Source organism: Formica exsecta, unplaced genomic scaffold, assembly GCF_003651465.1.
Source record: "Formica exsecta isolate Colony F162 unplaced genomic scaffold, ASM365146v1 scaffold13, whole genome shotgun sequence".
NCBI lineage: Eukaryota > Metazoa > Arthropoda > Insecta > Hymenoptera > Formicidae > Formica > Formica exsecta.
Window position 1 is genome coordinate 731267 of NW_021848632.1, and position 24055 is coordinate 755321.

Consider the following 24055-nt stretch of genomic DNA (forward strand, 5'->3'; position numbering starts at 1 on the left):
CAACGAGTGCCAATGTCGAGGGACGACAATCATCGCAGATTTTGTAGTTCGCGCGCAACTGTCAGAAATTTGATGTTGTTGAGCATTAATATAGTCAAAATTGTTTAAAAAATTTTAATATGAATATTTTTCGTGTTATTTCGTCTACTCATTGTATTTCGAGAGCTCAAATTATTGTATTTTATCTCGATCTTCAAAGATCATTTTTCGATGTTTCAGATCATAATTATTACACGATAAATGTATATTTTGTAATATAATTATAATTATAAACAGATCATTTTTTTCACTATTATACAAACGATAATTTTTATATAATATTTGATTTGTCGTTTTGTTAAAAGGAGGATTTATATTTTTCATAAAATATATGTCTACAAAGAATTATAGTAATTTGAGTTTTCAAGGGCGGCGGGTTCCTCGGGTTTCCCTGGATTCTTGCTACATGCTTAGATCGTTTTGCGAATCTTAATGCGTCCGCGCATTGTTTTGGCAAAAGACGCGTCGAGTTATCACGGTATCGCGATCGAGTTCGAAAATGTATTCCGAAGTGCAAGGTAGAAATCGGATCGACGATCGTCTCCCGGAGAGAATCCGTGCGAAACATCTTTGACACCACTGGACTCATATTTCTCTCCTTTCTGAGAAAGTCGAGGGCGGCCGGACGCCGGCCGTATTTGCGGCCTCGTAAAATAAACGTACCACGTGGTATGTGTGTGCTAAGAAGAAGGCCAAGTTCGAAGCGCCGATTGCACAGATAAAATCGCTCAGCGCAGTCGCGATAAGCTGAGAGCCCTTTAATTCCGCGGATTTTTAATTTTAAATTATGTATTTTCTCGTCTAGCAGAAGTACATTTTACAGGATGTTCGATATGATACGTACAAAAAGCATTCATATATTGTCGTCGACGTTCTTGATTTATATAATTTTTCTTTGACAATAAACATGATAAAATGTAAACATTAGTTTTCGTTTGAGTTCGATTTAATTTTGCTTATTTTGTCTGAATTCTTCGCTAGCCGAAAAGTTTATAATGTCAAAAATTACAAAATAAATAATATGACGATTTGTTTATTTTTGTTAAATTTGATATTTTTGTTAAATAAAAATTGAGACGCGTACACGAATTAAATAAATTATCCTATTGTTTGGATTTAAATACTATGCGACTTCTAAATTCGGTAAATACTTAGATTATTCATGTTTGCAGAATAGTTTCTTTTTAAAGTTTAAGAAAAATTCGCTCACATGGTTAACCAATGGCGAGGAAGAGAAGAAGAAAGAACACCGGCGCATGTCGCTGGTAATTCGAGGCAAATTATTTGGGCGTTCTATTTCTAGAAGGTGCCTTTGCGAAACCCGCGCACGCCAGGTCGAACCTCGCTCACGACGACGAAGACAGCAGACGCCGATTTCGACGACATCGATGCTGTCTTCACGGGACGTCGTTTTTCTGAGACAGATAAATAATGCGGCCGCGAGTATCCGGTCGCGATCGCACCGAAACGAAATCAAACGGTTTCTGTTCAACGAGCAGAAAAATATTTGGATGCGCATTTTTAGAAGCCGTGAAAAAAGAATGTTAACGCGCGTTTAACAGAGTTTATATCGTAAATACGGACAGCGCACACGAGCCTTCTCGTCGATCATCGCGGCGATAAATATTTCTACCAGCAGATCGACCAAACTCGCGTAAAACCAACAAAAATATGTCTCTCTTCTTCTACTTATGAGATAGAAAAATGTGTGATGAACAAACATATCGATAAATTTTCAGTATAATCTCTAATATAAGAATTATATGGAATTCGACTATCCCCTTGTATATTTTTCACATAATGTGCACCTTTCAATACATATCCCCTGAGAATAAACATTAAAAATCATTAATGTAACAAAATTCCAATATAATGATTTCCAATATAATAAAAAAATCATTGTTTAGGGAGATTTAAAAAATCTAATTTAACTTAAATTAATTTTAATTTAATTTAACGATTCATTATTTATATATTAATAAATTGTCCAAAGTTCTTTTAGATTATATTCCATTTAACACTATATTCTGAATATCTTCATTACATTTATCGCACAAGATTTTGCCTTGGTAAAATTTTGTATCATAAATCATTTTTCTTCTGTTCTATCTACATGCATTTCCGTAATTCTAAGGCTAGTGCACCGACGACGCAAGGAAGCGTAGGCGTTCATGTTATATGATAATACTCGCTGGAAAATGCGTTATCGCAACGTGGAAGAACTCAGTATGAATTACGAGTATCGTTGTCCGATTAGAACGTCACACCGATGATAAGAATTTTTTCAAGCACGAGAGAAAATCGTCACAGGTGAAGAAAAGGTGACGGGAAAAATATTAGAAAGAAATTTTTCAACGTTCATTAAAACGTAATTGACGTACATAGCGTTGTCCTAATAATGGCGTATCGTTCTGCTAATTAAACTGAACTTCCTCAGGCGTTATACGCGTAACGGAATTTTAATGAGGCCGCGCGAGAAAACAGTTTGGCCAGCGATCGCGTTGCTTGATCACATTAGATCGTTTCACATTCACTCAATGAGTAGAAAAATATCAATATTTTACTATGTATGACACAAAATAATTGTTAAAATGATAAAATAAATTCTAATTAATATAATGGAGCAATAATATATATAATTAAAAGAAACATGTACCTAAGTTTCGCGAACTGAAAGAGAACTTAGAGAACTACAACTACATATAAACATCAACTGAGAGTTTTATATGCACGTAATTTTCTTTCTAAATTATTTGGATAAAATTTACTCTTGATTAATTGAAGAATCTATAAATAAAATGATTACTCCCTGATAAAGGTGAATATACGATATGTGGCAATAATTGGTTATCTGCCAAAGACGTGGGTGATTACGTTCCATCGTACGAAAAGAAGAAAGGCCGTAACAATGTGTCATCTTCATCTATAGCACAGCAAAATAGTTTACGGAATATTGTTACATAGAGACTGATATTTGTTATGAGAACGGTCGCTGTGTCTGTAATACTATGTTCAACTGTGGTAAAAACTTGCGCAATCACTTTTGTTGTTTGTAACTTGAAACCAACATTTATATCTGCATCCAAAAATCAATTGCTTTTCTTTAATTCAATATTTACTATTAGATTTAAAAAAAATCGTTCTAAATTAATTGATACATTTTTTAAGCAATACATATGGATTATAAACTATTAATTTATTCAACAATTAATTTTAATTAAAATTAATTAATTATTACAATTATTCAATATCAATAATTTATCACTATTACAATTAATTAATTAAAATACACATATATATTAATATTAACAATAATAATATCAAGAGTCTTTGAATACACGAAGGTATTCACCGAACATATCTCAAATCTAATCGGGCGTTTTATCAGACAGGAAGCGCGACTCGGTTTTTATCGACGCAAATATTTGGCCTTTTATATCGATTATCTAAAATTATCCCTTCGGGAGACGGTGGCTGCCTCGGCAATTGCGAATTCTGTTTATGCCTATGCACATCGTGTGCACGGCTGCACGCATCCACGCCGTTGCACACGATGCAACCAGGAAATTGCAGCGCGATTTGTTTGCAGACCGTGAGAGGCAAGGGTGAATCGAATCTCGTGCACACAAGATGTTCGCAACTGCCGCGGTGCACCGAATGGACTGCACCTTCTAATTCGGACGACGTCGAAGAGAGGAGACGATCGTCCAATCTGGATTTCCGCGAAGTGCATTCACGCGGGGTTTGTCGCGTTTAAATGAGGATGAAAGCCGAGAAGATCGTCGGCCAACGATCTGAGAATGACGAATACTTGCGTACCGATTTGCCTTTTCTTGTTTACGTTACGAAAAGCATGGTTTTGCAATAAAATTCGACGATTCTAATTTAATTTCAATATTCAAGCATAAAATCAAAGCATTTTTACGAGAGCTAGGAGATTACAAATTAATATAAAATATAAATGTTTTAAAATTATGATCGTTATATTATAATTCATGCATACATGTATTAATCACGATTTTATTCTTCATATATATATAACATATAAAAAATAGAGTAATTAAGTATTATTGTATAACGCAATTAAAAATAATTGATATTAAACTGATAAATTGTAATATAAATTATATTTCTACTGATAATTAAACTGATCAGTTATAATGTAAATTATATTACATTTCTATATACAATATAGCATATGTTTTTAAAGTTCTCAGGAAAGGTAAATAGAAAGCAACGAACGAGCTATGTTGTTTTGGCAATAGCTATGCATATTTTCTGAATAATGTTGTATGTATGACTTTAAATTCTTAAGAGATGAAAATCCGTTGAGATTTTTGGCTACAACGCAAATTAGAGAAATATGATATTCGGAAGAAGAGATTAAAAACAAAACAAAAAAAAAAAAACAGAAAAAGACAGGCAAAGTAGAAACTAATTTGAAAGGTTTGAGTTATGTGGGTGTTTTGGCTCAACTGTTCTGGAGAGCATTGCGAGAGAACGATATTGCACACGGTACAACGATATTCCAAGTGTAAAACACAAAATTGTGTTAGCAAACATATATAACTACGCATACTCTAAAAATAGATATAGTAAATTTTTTAAATATATATTGCAGCTACGATATATAAAGCTATCTTAAATTCGAATAAACGTCAATTTATTATACAATTTCGATTTGATACACGTCGGCCATTGATTCCTCTCGCAAACTCAAAAATGCAAAGATATAAATAATTAAACAATCGCTTAAAGATCGCATTTCGCATTAATTTACGTCAAAAATCAAAATTTGTGACATTCTTGAAAAATTAATACGTGGATCGGTAACTTTGATATCACTTATCACGTAATACGTGATTTCACGCGAAATGAGGATAATACGGATACTTTATAAAAGATCGAGACACGCGTGTAACAAATGATGGCGATAGGATCAAGGAGAAAAAAAGTCACGGCGAGATGCCGCGGTGAGAAATAAAAGCGATATTTTTATATTCACGGGAGTAAGCTCGGTGGCGCGTCCGCCACCGGGTCTCAGCCTCTATTAATATCCACGGACCGGGCTTCCTCTTAGGCGTTCGTAGCGAACTCCCTTTGCACGAGCAGCCTGAGATGTACAATCGGCCACGAGAAAAAATGAGACTTCCTCGGAAAAAATTTGTCAGTTGCGTTTTGGAATGAAAATCGTTGTCAATGAATATTTTTAAGGACGAAAATATAACGACATATAACGACATATTTAAAAAAAATAAGCAGTGATTATTACTAGAAATCAAATTGAGAGATGTAAGATGTGTGATTAAATGAAAGTTTTGAAAATAAATAAAAAGAAAGTTTAAGAGAGAGAGAGAGAATTGATAAAATAAATACTAAATTAATTAATTGTAAATTAAATTTTCAATAAATTGCTTCAAAAACTTCTTTAATTTTTTATAGAAGCTACTAGAAACGAAAAATTCGCAACAAGTGAAATTGTATTTCAATGACGGAGCCGAAAATTTCAGTGCACCGTCGTAAATGTCGATTCGATTTCGAGAATGAGAATAAGATAGTGGGAGACCGTCATGGGAAACTTGCCAAAAGTCAACGCAGAAATGAGTCTTCTCTCGTTTGTTTGTCGTGGCTATACTACCACGTGAATTCATTCGTAACGCGACATCTCCGTATCATGGCGATTGTGTCACGATTACGACAGCGAAATAGTCGAACTGTATCGGGTGGTGATCTATATATACATTCCCGAATTCGCATCGTATTAAAGCAAAACGCAAATTGACAGAATATATCTTCCTCACGAGTGTCAATATTTATTTGATTTTACTCCAGTTTTGCCACGAGAATGCCACAAGACATTATCTGAGCTTTCAAGATTAACTTCTGTATTATCAGATAAAATCAATTTCAAAAGATTATTACACGATTTTTTTTTTTTATAAATTCGTATTTATAAAATTTTTATTAATTTTTTTAGATTCTTATAAATACCTAATATAATTAAACTAATATAATATACTCTTCATCTAGTACAAAATAATTCTAAAAAATATGATAATTTCTTTTCACGCTTTTTGTCAAAACATTTCTCCAAAAAAAAAAAAATTAAGAATTATTTAAAACAAAATAAAAATTTGAAACATTAAAACACTCTGTACAATTTCTCCGTACATTTTCAAAAATTTATTTAAAAAGAAATAATGAGCAGAAAAATTTAGATTAAATGCATTCAACAATATAATCATCAACAAGATGATGATAAATAGCAATTTATGCTGAATTTGCACTTGAATTTATGCTAAACGCGCATGATAAGCGCTTTATCATTATTCGTCATTTTTTACGGTCAGTTTTTGATATGAACTCATCACGATGTGCTGCTATTTTTTTCTGTTGTTATCGGGATTCATTCATCAGGAATGACTCATCCGAGCACCGGAACGTGCCTTCGCTTCCACACGCTCTTTCTTTCGCAATCTCAGCAGCGCATATACAAATATTAGCTTAAATATGTCCAAAGAAAATCTCAACAGCTTGATGAATCAGAACACTGATTTTAAGTTTTTCAATATTTTTTTTTCCATCGTCGAGTAATTTACCCGCGCAAACACTCGCGTCGTATTTGCAAAAACCGATCGCCCCGCAAAATAAGCGGAAGCGTGTTCGTTCAATTTACGGCGGAGATATTATCCACCTTTTCAAAATGTTCTTCGATTATTTTCAAGCAGTTCAATTTTTAAAAGAAATAAGAAATCCGAAAATTCGCAATTATTGATAAAAAAGCAGATTTTTTCTTGATTAAAACAGGGAAAAAACTAGATTAAAAAGATAAAACAAAAATAATCTGATTTAATATTAATTTCCTAATCTCTCAAGTGTCATTCCGTACTGGAATGCATTTTGGCAGTGTACTCCTTTGTGATTCTTTCAACCGTCTTCCGGAATGCATGTCATCATGCCGACTCATACGAATCTCCAAGAATCGATCCCACTTTCACGCACTCGTTGACCTTCGTTTTCTCAGTTTCGTTTCCTGGCACTCGATATGCTGTGCATGTTCACGACGATTCCGAGATCATTCTCAAAAATATTGAATTTTTTCGATACCGATCTCTTCGTATTCGAGAATAAATTTCAAATAAAAATCAAATTATTAAAAAAAAATCTTTTGTAGCAATATTTATTTTTTTAAATATCTTTAAAGAGAGAGAGGATAGATATAATAGATATTAATAACTTCAATTATAAATAAATATATCGAATAACTTTCCATGCGCTGCTGTCATCAATATTTAGTATTCTACGGATAAAATTTTACGATGTACGCCTCCGTCCATCGTCCATGTATATTGTTATATGTAGGTGCAGTAACAGAAACGAGCAGTTTGTTTGAAGAGATAAGAACTAGTTGACTGTGCGCCGATAATTTCGGTCTGACGTTACTGTCTGTTTCTTCTACCACAAGACGACGAAGGCATTTAGCCTGGTTTCGCTTCGATATTTATTTCGTCATCGCCGCGCATCGATGTATCTGACCTCGAAGTTAAATAACTCAAACAATAACGGAAAGCACTGAAAATCGTTCTTTTCATGCGTTTTATATTTTATTTTTTTTATAATGTAAAAAAATAATAATATATTTCAGTAAAATCATACTTTTTTCATTTATATAAAAGATTCTGAAATATTTCTATTATTTAATTGCGTCTTCTATTTTTATTCTTAATCTCTTATTTTTTGAATACATCGATTTTTATACGTATACATTTCTTAGCATAACTGAAATATTTTTTACTTGTATAATAAAATCTTATACAAGTTTTATTACATGAATATTTATATCACACATTTTCAATGTAGTTATTGTATCAATCTTACATTACAAAATTTTGCAAAATAATTGTTAAATTAAAACCTCAAAAAATTAAAATGTAATAATAGTTAAATATTAATAAATTCAGTTTATATAAATAAAATTAAACGTTTTTAACTTTTACTAGAAGTGAGTTACTATAGTATCAAGAATTTTCTCAATGCATCGACAAAGCTACAAAGGAAAATTACCGCATGCAAAAAGATGTGAAATGCGTCTCTCGTTTCTGCACGTTTTGCCGATGTAAAATGCAACTGGTTCGCACGAATGGGTTCTCCGCCGGCACGCCATTTTTGAGAGGTATTGCACGTATGAATGAGCCTTAAGAATCCTCGTCCTAAGTTTAAGTGAGACAGAGAGAAAAAGAAGGAAAGAGAGAGATAGAGAAAAAAGAACAGATGCATTCCAACATGGAAGGTGGGATGGATTCGTCTCTGATAACCCGCCCATTGGAATGCGTACCTCGTACACCTTGGTGTATTCTCTCTCTCTCTCTCTTTCGGTTTCACTGCACTCGGAGTGCATACCTACACACATGTACACACGCACGCACGCACCGCACGCACACACATACGTACACGCTGCGCATATTCGGCAGTTATTTTTAGAATAATTCTGACAGGCGGACATGTGGCAGCGTTTCGGATGCAATAACTGCCATCCGGGGATTTATTCGTCATGCAAATCGCGAGATAGGATTTGTTGAAGTTTATGACATCGGTTATAGCACTTTGATCTAATTGTTCATTTACTTAATTGCCACATGGTATTTTGATATCGAAATAAAATAGACGCAGAATACGCTATACGTAAAATGCATGCAAAGATCTATTAGAAAATAAATTTAATTTGCTTTATCTCTTGCACCTGTTTCTATTGTAAACTGAAGTTGAGATTAAAGATAGACTATAAATATTTTCTCTCAAAGGAATTGTAAACAAATTAATATATCTCTATTTTAATAAGTAAGCACATTTTCTCTAGCGATTAAATGTCAAAAATTTAGGTAGACGATTAGATAGGAAGTATCTTCGCACGTTGTACATTTCCTGGCAATCATGTATTTTTCGGCTGATGTACATAATGACCCATTTATCTTCACGAATGAATTAAAGTTACGGATTTCAAACAAAGTTTCACTCAAGTTGCAAATTCACAATTTTATCGTTTCTATGGATTTCTTTAATTCGTCTTAAATCGTCAAATTTTTAAATGAAGAAATAAGGGAGTTGCAAATAATTTTCTCGGCTTTTGACGAGATACGTACCGCGATAATAATCCTCGCATCTTCGAAAACGTATGCATTCCTTTACGCATTCATTAACCGGCTTTTGCATTGACGCTGCAATTATTTGCTGAATGAAAGCGATTGTAGCTGCGGACGGACGTGTCGCGTGCATCGGAACGAGCTTGGTGTACCTTGATGCACTCTACCTTTCGGCCGTCGAGTGTATATAACGACTCTAACGTGTTCGGGGACCTATTTTTAGACCGGCCCAAGATTATTTTTAGAAGTGGCCTGCCCACCGGCATCTTAACCCTGACTTACGTTCATGTCCCTATGTCTTCATGAATACCGGGACGATAGGGACACCGCGAAGATAGGTGGACCATTAAAGTGCATCAGCCGTAAGATATACGTTCGCCAAAAACTTTGCAAAATACGTGAGATGTTCCCTACCTGGCCTCTATGTTTGGCCATTCACGTGGATTTTTTACATTTGCGTGATTCATTAATAATAATTTGTGAAAAAATAAGACAACGCAAAAAGAGAGATAATTTTTAAATTATTCGCAGACTTCTTAACAATATGAATTTGTTTCATCTTATATCGCTTTACTTCAATTAGATACAATACTTGTTATATGATAAGAAATTTAACGATGTTTGAAAAATATGGTACTACACGTTGTACGTACAGAATATTACAATCGTAAATTTAACCATGAAGATTATTCCAAAGTTGTGTGCTTTAGACTGTTGGAGTTTATCGGAATCGAAGACGAAGCTGAACAGTAAACTAGGTATTACATCCAGGACGATGACGCAAGCTTGCGAGCTTCTATTTGCGGCGTAACTACACGCACAGATCAAACTGCTCTCAAACTCACGTTTCGATTTCGCGCTATTTGCGAGACGTTCCGTGCGCGAAGTTATCGAGAAGAGCAAGAATTAAAAGATTAAATCGTTAAAAAAATCTATGAATAATTAAAAAATTATTACAATAATTACATAATATAATAATAAAAAAGTATATTTCAATAGCAAAACGATTAAATTTTAAAAATCCAATGAATTTTCAGACGAAAAGAATGTACAAAAGTCGCTTTTAACAGAGAATTTATAAGGATCCAAAAAAAAGTAAAAAGACACGATTTTCAACCGTAGCATATAGAGACCATATATTCTTGAAAGTGACATTTTTATTATTATAAGCCCTTCCACTTTTTCTCTCCACACACTCAAAACTAAGTGAGAACAGAAAGACTTTCTTAATAACTTTCGAAACCCATGCGGCGAAGATTAAAGCAACGGTTTTAGTGCGACATTAAGAACATGGCAATCTATATAAAAACGACACAAAATGCTATTCGTCAATGTTATTTATCAGTTTATAAAACACTAAAATATTATTTTAATTGCTGTTAATTAATTTCTATATTTCTTTTCTATTACTAAAGAATTAAAAAAGAATATTTCTCTCTCTCTCTCTCTCTCTTTCTCTCCGTATATTTTCTTGATCTTAATCTTGATTTTCAAAAAAGCATATATTGCATAATGTCTTTGGTAAGCAACAACATATTTCTATAGCCACACAATTCCTTTCTTAATGTCCATTAAACTATTCCTCAACGTAATGATTCTGGGATACATGATTTGAATATATAATAATGAAAAATTGTTAACCTAATTTCCTTCGTTTGTAAAAATCATAAAATTAATCGTTACATTTTCGATTTATGGAATGCAAAACGTATCGTGTTATATTTCCAACTGCCTATGAAACGACCCACTTTTTGGAAAGGAGATGAACGAAATAATATCTATTCCGTCTAGATGTTTTATGAGAAGACGGCTGTCGTGCGACTCGCAATAAAAATAACGGCGATATATTATAAGATGTATTTATAGAAAGAGAGAGAGAGAGAGAAAGAGATCCTGGCCGCCTTGCTCGATCGTCTACGATTGAAGAACTTAAAGCCCATTAATTATTTCCGATGCTCTGCCAAAATGTCAAAGAAATCACGGCCGACTTGATGACAAGCCGCTCACATGATGTTTCGCTTCGTTACTCAATTATTGTCTTTATTGCTCGTCAGGCAATGACGAAATAATGCATTTATTTTATTCGATAACTAATTCTTCGAAATAAATTGTTACATTCAATGTCAAAATAATTTTTCGCAAAAGCAATAAACATCTTGCAAAGATATATATATATATATATATATAATTCTTTGAATACCGAGATAATTTTAAATCTGATTTCCATTTTTTATCTCTCGAATTATTTTCGTGTTCCTAAAATTTTCATTATATTTTTTTTGTTACATATAATAATTCAAACCTTACGTTCATTTCTAATTTCCTATACATAAGACATTATAGTTATATTTCTCTTACAAAAACAAATCAAATTAAATAAAATTTAAATTAAATGATTACAAGAGTTATTTTCTTTTTATTATATATTCGTGTATTTTAAAATTAATAACATTTAGTTCGCTCAGATTAATTCTTCGTTAATTTTATTCCTAATTATATTGATACGGCACACAGAAGTCTTTGTTAATATAGCCTTCATCATCGTCGTTGCAGTCGAGCTCGTAATTAGCTTGTTTGATAAGAACGCTAGTGAGATCGCTCGCAAGAAGGAGCGTTTTATTTTTTTATTTGAGTACTTCTGTTTCTCCTTAACATTTTTTACTACCCTCTTTTCGTCTCCTCACGTTGCCTTGCCGACAACGAGTCTCTAACGTGAATGGATGCACAGTGTCTGACATTCGAGGCGTAATGACGCGCGTGCACTTAAATATAGTGGCTCTGGAGTCTGGATACAAGAGAGAAGAGGAGAGATCTCTGATCCGACGGCATATCTCGTAAAAATAGACCCGAAATTCGAGACGACAGTTTTAAATATCGCTGTTAATCAATCCTTTAATTTTACTATAATCCGATTATAAAGCACATTTATACAAATTATACTACATTTGATTAACTTAGGATCAATTAAAAATTGTGTGTTCTTTTCATAAAGATGATACAAATGCATTAGAGAAAATAAATAAAACAATAAATTTATAAATCTATGAGTCGTTAATTCATAATTCAAATTATTTACCCTATTTATTTTATTTATATTTTGTCCAACTTGCGCGAATGTATTTCTTCGTATGTATTTTCTTCAAGCGACTATATAATATATAAAATTATATTGTAAATATATTTTATATTAAATTATTTTTTTTTTATATTCTCTCTCTCCCTCCAAGATAAAATTTAATAAATAATAAATTAAATAAATTATAAATTACTCACCTAACGCATACTCCGTCATCCCCCTGATGTCTCCCTGTGTGTGTGAGCCTCTTTTTCTTATCATATGCTGCTTCTTCATAACACAACACTCACGCAATACTCCTCGGACATACATTTATCTGCAAAATGCAAATATTCAAAGATATGATTTACCGATTGTTCAATTTATTTAGAGTATTATTTAAGATATCGATACTTATATATCAAAATAGATATTTTCTGCAATATATTCATTTATATTATTATTATTATTTAGAATAAAATATATACAAAATCTATATAATAAAATCTGCTCCTTTACCGTTATATTTTCGTACAATGTAAACGTACTATATTTTATTAACATACTCGTTAAGATCGTGAAAAAAATTAAATGCTTTTTAACTCGATATATTTGATATATATTTGATATGTTCGCAAAAACTGATTTTAATTTTTTGAGTAAGAGGAAATATGGAATTGAACAACAAACAAGAGAACAAGAGATTTTTTAAGAGAACAAATCAAACAAGAGATTTTTTAAGTAAATTATTTTTAACTGTAAAATAAAAATAAATTTAATAATTAAATACGTCCATGATTCCAACCAGATTTCATGATCATTTAATTCTGAACCTCGATTTAATTAAAAATTTTAATTACGCGCTGCCATTCCTAAATTTTACTGTTCTAAATTATACATATTTATGTATATGATATATAAAAATAATACATAATAATATTAGTGAATCTAAAATATAATTATAATGTATGGTTGCACGATCAAATTATATAATTATTTAGTGTCTATTAATTCAGATTTCTTTTCGATATAAATCTAAGTTAGTCTGCTTTTATTGCAGGTTAATAGCGGTTCTCCTGCGGAAGCTGCTGGTCTTAAAGCTGGCGATGCGGTTATTAAAGTCAACACCACTGATATGTATAATTTAAGGCATAAAGACGCGCAGGATGTCATAGTCAAGGCCGGAAATAATTTCGAAATGACTGTTCAAAGGTGAGAGCATGCTAAGCATAATAAAGTTCGCGATAAACGAATGATTCAATATTTAAAAATATTGCCACTTCGAAAGTTGACTCAAGCAGCAACGGTCTTTAATCGGCTTTACTGTCAATCAATTGTCAGCAAAAATATTATCGTGGCATTACTGATTATTATAAAGATGATCATTAATGATATGTGCATAACACATAAAATTTCTATTTTTTCGAAAGTTTATTTGCTTTTTCGATTTTTAGATATATTCTCGCGGTATCCAAGTATTATGATTTTATCAATAGAATGTTTTTGTAATATAAAACTACAATAACGTCTATAATTCTAAGTCCACCAACGTCTTCTAACGAACGATATAAATCATCATTACAGAGGTGGCAGTACCTGGAAACCGCATGTGGCGCCCGCAACCGCAAACCTGCCGTCTCCGATACATACCGCCCCCGCGGCTAACGTTGCCCCAGTCACAAAGACCTCTTTGGCAGCGAAGAAACAAGACGGACCTCTCATCGGTGGCGGACACAACTTTAGCCCCAAGCCATTCGTTAGTATCGACCCTTAATCCGCGTCTGTTTCCGCTGCACCGATTCTGCAACAAAAACATGAGAGGCGGTTAGTTATTTATTTCTCTACACTGTGTGGGACATAATAATTTTCAGCTGAACGGCACTAGCGACGGTCCAATTAAATCCATCGTGAATAAACAATACAACAGCCCCGTAGGAATCTACAGCGAGGAAACCATCGCGGAGACACTGTCGGCTCAAGCGGAAGTCCTTGCTGGAGGTGTCCTTGGGTAAAATCGCCAGATATAGCGAAGAGAGAAACAATTGATGGGACTAAAATATCGTTTTGCTTCAAAATCTTTTTCAAATTAAAATTACACAACCAAAAATGTAACAAAACTTATAATTAATATTCTCTCTCTCCCTCCAAGATAAAATTTAATAAATAATAAATTAAATAAATTATAAATTACTCACCTAACGCATACTCCGTCATCCCCCTGATGTCTCCCTGTGTGTGTGAGCCTCTTTTTCTTATCATATGCTGCTTCTTCATAACACAACACTCACGCAATACTCCTCGGACATACATTTATCTGCAAAATGCAAATATTCAAAGATATGATTTACCGATTGTTCAATTTATTTAGAGTATTATTTAAGATATCGATACTTATATATCAAAATAGATATTTTCTGCAATAAAAATGTAACAAAACTTATAATTATCGCGTAGAGAAACTGCGAATATTAATGCTGAAAAAATCTATATAAAAAAAAAATTCTTTACTATTTGAATATAATTCAAAAATAATTTTTATCTTATCTTTTAATCAATTAGTCTCATCAATCATTAAATTTGTCAATTTGATATAAAAATAATTGATTTATGACGCGAATATATTGTAGGGTAAATTTCAAGAAGAACGAGAAAAACTACAATGCCGAAAACAGTGAGGTTTTCAAAATGGTTCAAGAAGCGGACAAAGAACCAAAGACTCCGGAACCTGGTTAGTACCATTCATTTTACTTCGATGATATATGGTGTAACAGTTTCTTAAAAAGTTAAGATTAAGGATTATTAATGCACATATATAATTGTTCTTACCATACATATCTAAACATACATAAGTTATACAAGATCACTGAAGAGCGTACATTGCAACAATTCATGGTCGTTCATATATTTTTAATGTTAATTGCAAAAATTATTAGTCTATGATGCAATCTAAAAATGAACTTTAAATTCTTCGAAATATTGATGATTCTAAAATCTCATGATGTCAAAGTTTTCTGAAAAAATTATTTCAGATGAAATAATTTATTATCTACTACAATCATATATTGTTGCAGCTATAATTTTTCAATTTTTATGATCATTTTGAACTAGCTATAATTTGTGTATAAAACAATTATGTAAAAAATTGACTAAATAAATTGCAAGTTTTTTTAGCATCGGAGAATCAACGATAATTATATGTTGGAGCAATGGCTCTATTTTATTCAAAATCTATTTAAAAAATTGATGCGTTCTTCGATGATTGATCGACTGGACCAGAATCGGTTCCAGCCGGCCCATTGCATGCCCATACGATAACTTGTTTGCAAAATAGCGGAACCAAATGTCGTGAGCGGCGTGATAACACCGTCCTCGCCAGCCCTGGCAGGATTGAGGTCAGTCCAGGCACCGGAAACGAAGCCGCAGCCGTCGACGCCGCAGACAAGCTTACCACCAGGACAGAACATTTGTGCTGAGTGCGAGAGGCTCATCGTGTAAGTTTACATGATCCGGAATCTCAGCGCGCTTCTTTTATTTTCAGATAATAGATATCGACGAGAGGAAAGTAGTAGTGCCGGTGGTCTCCATTGCGTTCTACGACAATAACCACTTCCGCCGACCTGCGCCCGGATGTATATATCAAATGTCGTGCGGATTTCCAGTTCTCAGATTAGAATTTATCTGCGATTTGTAAAATTAATATTGGTTCAATTTAATTTATATTTTCTTAGTATTATTCTTAATTTTTTTTTAACCATAACTTGGAAAATTGTTTTTTAGTCTGAGAATTCAGAAATTCGCTCGCGTAAATTGGCGAACGCGATTGCCGAAGGGTTTCATCGAGTGATCGCTTCCGATCCGACATTTTTCCGGAACTGCCTAGTTGTCATGGCGTTTTTTCTCTACTTCCATGTCATAGTTCCTTCAAGGACAGAATTTTACTCCTCCGTGAGCCACGCGGTTGGCGGAAGGGCCACTTCACCGAGGTCACCCACGCCTCTGTTTCATGCTATGGGCGGGGGTGGTGGTGCACCTGACGGTAGCAGGCACCTCGTATGGCCGGATGAATCGAGGAATCAAACACCGCAACAACAAAAGCAGGAATCTTCCGCCGGGTCGGGGTCATCGACGCCGGGCGGGGTCGTTTGTAGCAACTGCGACCGATTGATCGTGTAACTATTTACGAGCAAGACTCTTGCCACCCTTGTGTGCACGAGACGGCCACAGCGGTTTTTTCATTTTGACGTCCTCGAGGTGTTCTTATATTGAAAATGATACGATATGATTATAATTCCGAGAAATTACTATTACTAATTTGGCAGTACGAGTTTTCAAACCATCGATATAAACTTTCAAAGATTAGCAATGTTAATCAAAGAAGCTCTTTAAATTATAAAATTTTTAAGTTATAGAAGTAATCTTAATCAAAACTCTGTGAAATATATAATTTTACTATTTTATCGAATTATTAATAAAAATTATCAATAATGACGATTTAATAAACTTATTGTAAGGTAAAAAAATATTATATTGATAAAAATTTAAATTAAGGTGGATGAGATATTGGTTCAATTGGGATATTTTTTTAGATTAATCTCTTCAGAATATCAATAATATATGTAGCAGAGTAGAGATTATAATTTATAATTTATTCAAAAAATAAAAGAATGCTGGCAAGTAAGAGTTAAGTACTATTGTTGAGGTACAATGTAGTTTAGCTCTTATTTGTCAACGGCGATATTCTTCCATTTATTGATTTATATTTAAGAGTTTTTTTCATTAAAATTTATAATTTAATACATATAAGTCGTAATCGTTTTCAGTTAGAATTATACGCCTCGTAGAATCGTCAAAAATTTTCAAAACCCACGCCGTTTTCAATTGCTCGATTATCGTACGCTAGTATCATCTGGAAGACTCCGATTCTAAGAAAAGTGTGCACCGTTTCTTTTAATTTTAATATAATCAGAATTAAATAAAACTATTCCTAGAAATATGCAAAGAAAGTTTTATTATTAGTAAAAACAGAAATATATATATATAATGTAAACATGCATAATATATTTTGGACGAATTATATATATGTATATATATAATTTGTTCAAAATATATAAAATAGAAAAAGAAATGATATATAAAAAATACGCGCGACAATTATAAATTATAAAAATTAGATTACACGAAAAAGTGCACATTTTTTCTTCAATAGATTCGGAGTACGTCTTTCTCTGCCGTTTCTTTTCGTCAACATCGCTTCTTCAGGAAAAGCGAATATATCGATCGTTGTGCATTTTTTGTCACTGCTGTGTCAGGACAAATTTCGATCATTTGTGATCATTCAAGCTTACAGCTTACAACCTACTGGAAGTCGTATCTAAATGAGATGAAAATTTCTCACTCGCTCGTAGCTTGAATGCAGCCCTATCTAAATGTCTCTTTACTCTCTGCACTCTTAATAGCACCTTTCCAACGCATTTACAGCACACTGAATGACTGTAGCAACGTAAAAAATGCTTTCGATGTTGTGAACATTTTTGTGGATTTTTATTTTTATAGTATTTTTATATATAAGTGAAGTCTTTTTGTAATATTTTTCTGATTTTTTTTTCACTCGGATAGTGAAAAACGTAATTTTTTTTACACGAAAACTTAGACGATATTTTACAGTCTCTCGACGAGGATATCTAAAATTATACTTCATTTTTTACACATTTTTTATAAATATTATAAAAGTTATATTAAAATATATTTATTTTTTTCCTAAAAGTAGAACAATTTTTTAATCTTGATTACTACAAAGTAAAACAATTTTTTAATCTTGATTACTACAAAGACATTATAATATTACTATTACAACTTTTTACACTATACACGAAATATTTATATACATCTTTTAGAATTAATTCTTTTATAATTAGTTACTCTTATTAATATTATTTTTGAAAATATTCACTTTGCTACAGAGATCAATTTTAGACATATTCTTTGTAGCTTTCATTCTTTGTAGCTCGTTTCATCGTTCTCATTCGTTGAACATAATTTTCATGGAGATCATAATACAGATAGTTATTTTCGGCCTCCTTCGTCGAGGTATCGAGTTTCCTCTATCTTCCTCTCTTTTAAACTCGAGTGAATAGTAATAAAATACAAAGCTCGTGGCACATCCGATGCGCCATCATTTCGCCTTTATTGTTGTTATATTAAAGAAAATAATTTTTTTTTACTGTAATGAAATGGAAAACGATCGCTTTATATTAATCTGCTTATTTTTCCTTAGAGGTGTCTTCGTCAGGATCAAGGATAAAAACCTGCACGTGGAATGTTTCAAGTGTTCGACTTGCGGCACGTCCTTGAAGAATGTCGGTTATTACAATATCAATAATAAATTGTACTGTGACATTCACGCGAAACTCGTTGCTAGGCAAAATGCACCGTCTGGTCTCGTACCCCTCACTATACCACCGTAAGCAATACAATAATATAATACATTTATTTTACGTGTTGCATACTGTAATTGAAAAGTTAAGATACGATTATACAAAAAATAAAAATAAAAATAAAACAATGGTTTTTTATATAAAAGAAATAAAAGTAAAATAAAAAAATAAATTTAAATACATGAGTAAAAAGATAAACTTCAATAATTAAAATAAAAAAAATAAATAATAAAATATTCTTTGTATATTCGACAGAGGTGGCAAAGCACCAGCTAGCACTATTAGCGCGGCATTGGCGAATGCACCTTTATCGCCGCCTCTCAGCAATCACGGATCGTCGCCTCAGCCATTCTCCGTAAGTTGCTTCATCATAATTTAATTCTCTTTATGAGGCATGATCACGGGCGGATTTTTTCGCGCACGCATTTTCTTGCCTGTTTTGGTATGGCTTATGAAGCGAGTATTTTGCATTAAGCGTGTGGCTTTGCTACACTCGCGCGTGATTTCATGGTGCTTTTTATAACCGCGAATCCAACGAAGGACAAAATTTTTCGCGCATTAACGATATTTTTCTCAAATCATTCTGAGAAAACAATGGATGTATGATGCAAGTCTGTTATCTTCTTTAAAAACTTCGAATTCGTTAAAAAGTCAATACTATACATATAATCCGTCATGATAATCATTCTATTCAAAAGTTCAAGTTATTTATTTATTATATCAAAGTTAATTATTAAATCTATGAAAATTATTTCTATATATGATTAATCAAACATTTAATATGTCGAATATTTCAAACATTAAAATCACATTTACTTTTAACATTCGAAATAGATAAAAATAACTAAAGTGATTAACTAGATATAAAATTTTTAATAAATTATAAATTCGTTGATCATTATAAATTTACGATAATCGCGTATCATATATCGCAATTGATTTATTTTCGACGAGGATACGTGCTTATTTTGAGAATTTAACAAGTGTGGTCTTTGCTTGGCACTAATCGCTTTTCCAGGCGTGCAATCGTACGAGCCCCGATTCCGGATCTCAGTATACGTGGCGATCGACCTCGAATATGAATGGATGTGTCAGGAACAGCGAATGCAACGGCGAATCAAAAACGTTCACGAGTACGATCACCATCCAAACAGGTGGCACAGAGGTTGGCAACATGCTTGAAAACTCGATTTCTATATTTGCTCTTGTTAAAGTACCTCTAATATCCTTTCATCATAACTACTTTACATAAAGCTACATTCTGTGAAAATCATCAAATAAAAACTGACTGATATTTTGTTTAAAAGCATTAATATTTTGTCAATTTTATATAACATTACATATAACATAAAATATCATTTATTATAGTATAAAATTTAGAAACAATAGTTGTGATTCAATTTTTATATCTAGTGTCTGATACGCGTAGCGAAAAACGTATCGATTCATTTTTTTAAATAGAAATGAACATTAATAGTCATATCGTTTACTGAATCAAATGTTAGTTACGAAACGGATCGATTAGTCACCGATGCGTCATTTCACCGAAATGTCCTTGCAAGCATCAGCTTCCTCAGCGATTACTCTAGTTTGACCATCCAGTTATTCTAATCTTTATATCGCGATCGATTATTTCGATCTCATGACTAATTAGCCTGTCGTAATCGGGAGCATATCTAATGATGTTTCTTTCTTCCCTTTTTGCCCTCTCTTCGTCCTATTCATTTTTAATTGTTCGTCCCACGTGACATCGATGTATCGTTTTATCGCATTGCAGCCTACCACCCGCCTTGGCACCTCGCCCGTTGATCCACCCAGCTTACGATCAGTTCAGGTAAAGTCTTAGTACGATTCGTAACGCTCTCGTCAATCTCCTCGATCGCCCTTCAAGATCGTCAGTATCGCGATGATAAAAATCAACGCTGTATGAGACATTGTTGCTTTGATATAATATCGCAAAATTAATTCGAGTTTTCGTCATTGAGAAATCAAAATAAACTTTAAAGTGATGCCTGTTTGTGCGATTGAAAATTGTTAATTATGAAGCTTTTTCATATTTCGATCACAGTGTATCTTTTTTCCCTATTGTCATAAAAGCATGAAAAGTTAAAATTTGGAACTATTAAATTGTTTTCCTCCTTTTACGCATGCTGCGCGCACGCGTGTATATATAGAGAATACATTTTAATTTATTTAAATCTCTAAATTCACACACATACCCACATAAGTATTTTTATATGTATATTTACCAAGTAATGGAATTTTATAATAATTAATAATTTAGATTAAATGCTTTAATTTGATTTAATTTATTTAAAAAGCCAAAAAATATATTTTATTTTTAGAAAAATAGTATTTTCTGAAAACTAATAATATATGTGCGCATGTTTTTTATACAGTTTTGTGGTTCTAAACAAATAAAAAAAAATTTTTAAGCGATAACTATCATGTTATTTGCGGTAATTATTTTTTCTCAAAGATGTCATGCGTCGACAATCAAAATGTATGCAGTTGCTTGTATGTGATTTTCCTACCGGAGATAATACTTTTAAGCGTAAGGGAAAAGTGCGAAGTTTTTTGAACTTTGCGCGATATGATATACTGACTAACTGTTGCACTTTTACATTAGTATTAGACGGTATCAAAGCACCAAAATCTCGTACAATTCTCGTTATTCGATATCGAAAAAATTTTGCAATCTGTTAATTATATGAATATAATTTCACTTTATTTTCTACTAGACAAAATAAAAAAGATAAAAGATTTTTTTCTGATTTAATAAATTATTAAAATGTCACGAAACGAAAACGATTATTTAAATGTCACGAAAACGTCCCATTTCTCGTATAAAAATTGCACCAAAATATATATTACAATGAATGTAATTAAGAGAATGCTTGTGAATCCATAGGCACCAACGAGCAACAATCTCATTGGTCCCAAACCCTTCGGTGGATCGACTGGTTTTTCATCAAATCTGTCGCCGACTCCAACATTAAATACCGGTAGCAGTACTTTGCCACGTCCTCAGAGCCAGACTGTGACAGGTAAGTCGATATGACTATTAATATGAAAAAGTCCGATGATAAATTTTAAAAAATTGGTGCAAGAGTGATAGAAATTTATTTATCGTATAAAATTGATGTTGGGTGACATCAAAATTACACGAAATCCATGCGTAAATCTATTTGTATAATTCAGGTTATATAACATCACATGCAAATATTTATTACAAATACAAAAATAGAAATTATAAGCAAATGTGATGAAATATTCAAGGTATTTAAATATATATTAAAATCCCTAACACTTTTTCGATAAGTCGAAATATTTGAATCACAAGCATTAACGAGTAGAGGAAAGACAGCCTCCTTCTATCGTCTTCTTTTTTAATTTCTTTTTTTATTTGAAAAAATTGCGTCGTTCTCATCTGAAAAATTCGAAGAAGTAATCTTGTAATCGGCCCAAGTTAATCGCGATCTCATTTCGTGAGTCCTTGGCCTAACTCCGCCTTCGATTCTTGTAAATAGGTCGATACTCTACCCTGCCAAAGCCAAAAAGTTCGCCTTTCAGAGGTACGACGAATAGATTAGAGCCGCCGGGTGACCGAGTTTCGAGCTTTGGCTGATACGCCTCCCTTGGCTTACATCCTCACGTTTTATATCACTCTTTCTCCTTTGCACGCAGCTCGTATATCGATCGATCGATCAATCGTTGGTTCTTGGTGGTTCGTATCATAATGTTTCTTCAAGTAGAAAATAAAGATGGGAGATTCTCTCCCAAATTCAATCATCGGAAATTTTCTCGGCTCCTTATCGTTCGTCGTTATCTTGACGACGACGGCGAACTCTGAGAGCTATGACAGTTTGTAGCGACCTTCCGATATGCACTTTGATCCCTTTATACTCTCACATTTTAGAAATTTTCACGATGCACTTGGAAAATTGTTCTAGATAGTTATATCTTAATAATTTTAAATTTATAGCATGAAAGCAAAAATTTAAATTAAAAATTGTTTAAAGTGAAATTGAGAATTTATTATTTAATCATAATATTTATAAGCATGATAAGAAAGTGATAAAAGCTCTCTTTTGTAATTTTTCTTCCCTTTTAACTATTTTTATATAATATTTATGTATACGTATATAATTCCCCCCTCTTCCTTTTAAAAAGTTCTTTTCGTATTATATTTCCAAGAGTAAAGAGAATTTTAACAATATTATTTCTCTAGAAAAAAAAAAAGAAATTTTATATTATTAATCTTATATCAAAAGAATTTTTGTTTTATTATTATATTTGAGAAAATGTTAAGACCATTAGTAGCAACTTTTTTCGACAATAATCAATTACCACACGTTCCTTCGTAAGGTTTCGTTTCGCGTTAATCATACCTCTCTTCCCGTGCATAATCTTTCTTTTATCTTTTTTCAGCCGGTCCGTCTTTCAACCCGAAACCTAGACCCTTCTCCCTCACATTCGCATGAATCAATAGCTCTCGATGCCGCCGTCGTCGTCGTCATGCTGGCAACCAAAACGCAAACACAAACCAGACGATAAAAGTGCCAGGCTTTAAAAACCGATTACGTTGCTCATGATTTTTCTTTCGAGTCCTTTAGAAATCTTTTAATGCTTCTCAATTAAGGAATGAGAAAAAAAAAAGAATTTTCTCTAGCTGTTTATAATACGTATTAATAGTTTGTCATCGTAATATTGCCATGCCATTGAATGCTCTTTTATATTCAAAATTATTTCCGTTTTATTTCTTTTGAGACGCGAAAAATGAAATTATGAGTCAGCACATACACTTGATGATATTCTTAAAATAGCGCTTGATGACAATTCATATTGTCATCAATCCAGAGTATTGGATGAATAAATGCAGATGTAAAATAAAGTACACGTTCTTCATTGAACGAATGCACGTCTTTGATATTTTCATTGTGCCATCGTTTTTTTCAATACTCGGTGATGCGAATTGATACTTAATAGCGTTTTTCTTCTTCGCTTCACATCGATGCTCACAAAATGCATTCAAGAAGTACCGATGCTAATACGCATTATCTTCGCAGAATCTTTTTGCTACTTACAATTGATTTAAAACTGATGTTTAACACTCGCAGGCTCGCAGCTTTCACGCTGCTCTATTTTCGAGTGTCAAGTGACTTTTAAGAATGCACAGTTCCTGACTTAGACACTAATGATTGAAAACCTACAAAGATTTTTTCAAAGACTGAATTTTTATAATATCTTATTATATCGCTTCTTGTTCTTAATTTAGCATCGAGCTGTGCTCGTGGTTTTCTTCCATCGAAAATAGCCAGATCAAAATGAAATTTTTTAAGATATGTGCACACGCTATAAAATATGTATAATAAATATCTTTAATA

General features: G+C 32.7%; 2 protein-coding genes and 1 long non-coding RNA gene across 5 annotated transcripts in view; 2 read left to right on the plus strand and 1 right to left on the minus strand.

Moving 5' to 3' along the window:
• The window catches only part of LOC115245780 (CREB-binding protein-like), a 100011-nt gene that overhangs the window by 38570 nt on the left and 37386 nt on the right, over positions 1–24055 (plus strand). The gene's annotated exons all lie outside the window — the stretch shown is intronic.
• Positions 1–24055, plus strand: part of LOC115245789 — a 34312-nt gene that overhangs the window by 2681 nt on the left and 7576 nt on the right. Inside the window, 9 exon segments of the mRNA XM_029824276.1 lie at positions 13295–13446; positions 13819–13990; positions 14106–14242; positions 14862–14962; positions 15566–15725; positions 16161–16403; positions 18509–18694; positions 18924–19023; positions 21580–21715. Coding sequence (XP_029680136.1) covers positions 13295–13446; positions 13819–13990; positions 14106–14242; positions 14862–14962; positions 15566–15725; positions 16161–16403; positions 18509–18694; positions 18924–19023; positions 21580–21715 — 1387 coding nt within the window.
• The window catches only part of LOC115245791, a 39420-nt gene continuing 29269 nt past the window's right edge, over positions 13905–24055 (minus strand). Inside the window, exon 3 of the long non-coding RNA XR_003885600.1 lies at positions 13905–14035. This is a non-coding gene — a long non-coding RNA (uncharacterized LOC115245791). The remainder of the gene's footprint in view (positions 14036–24055) is intronic.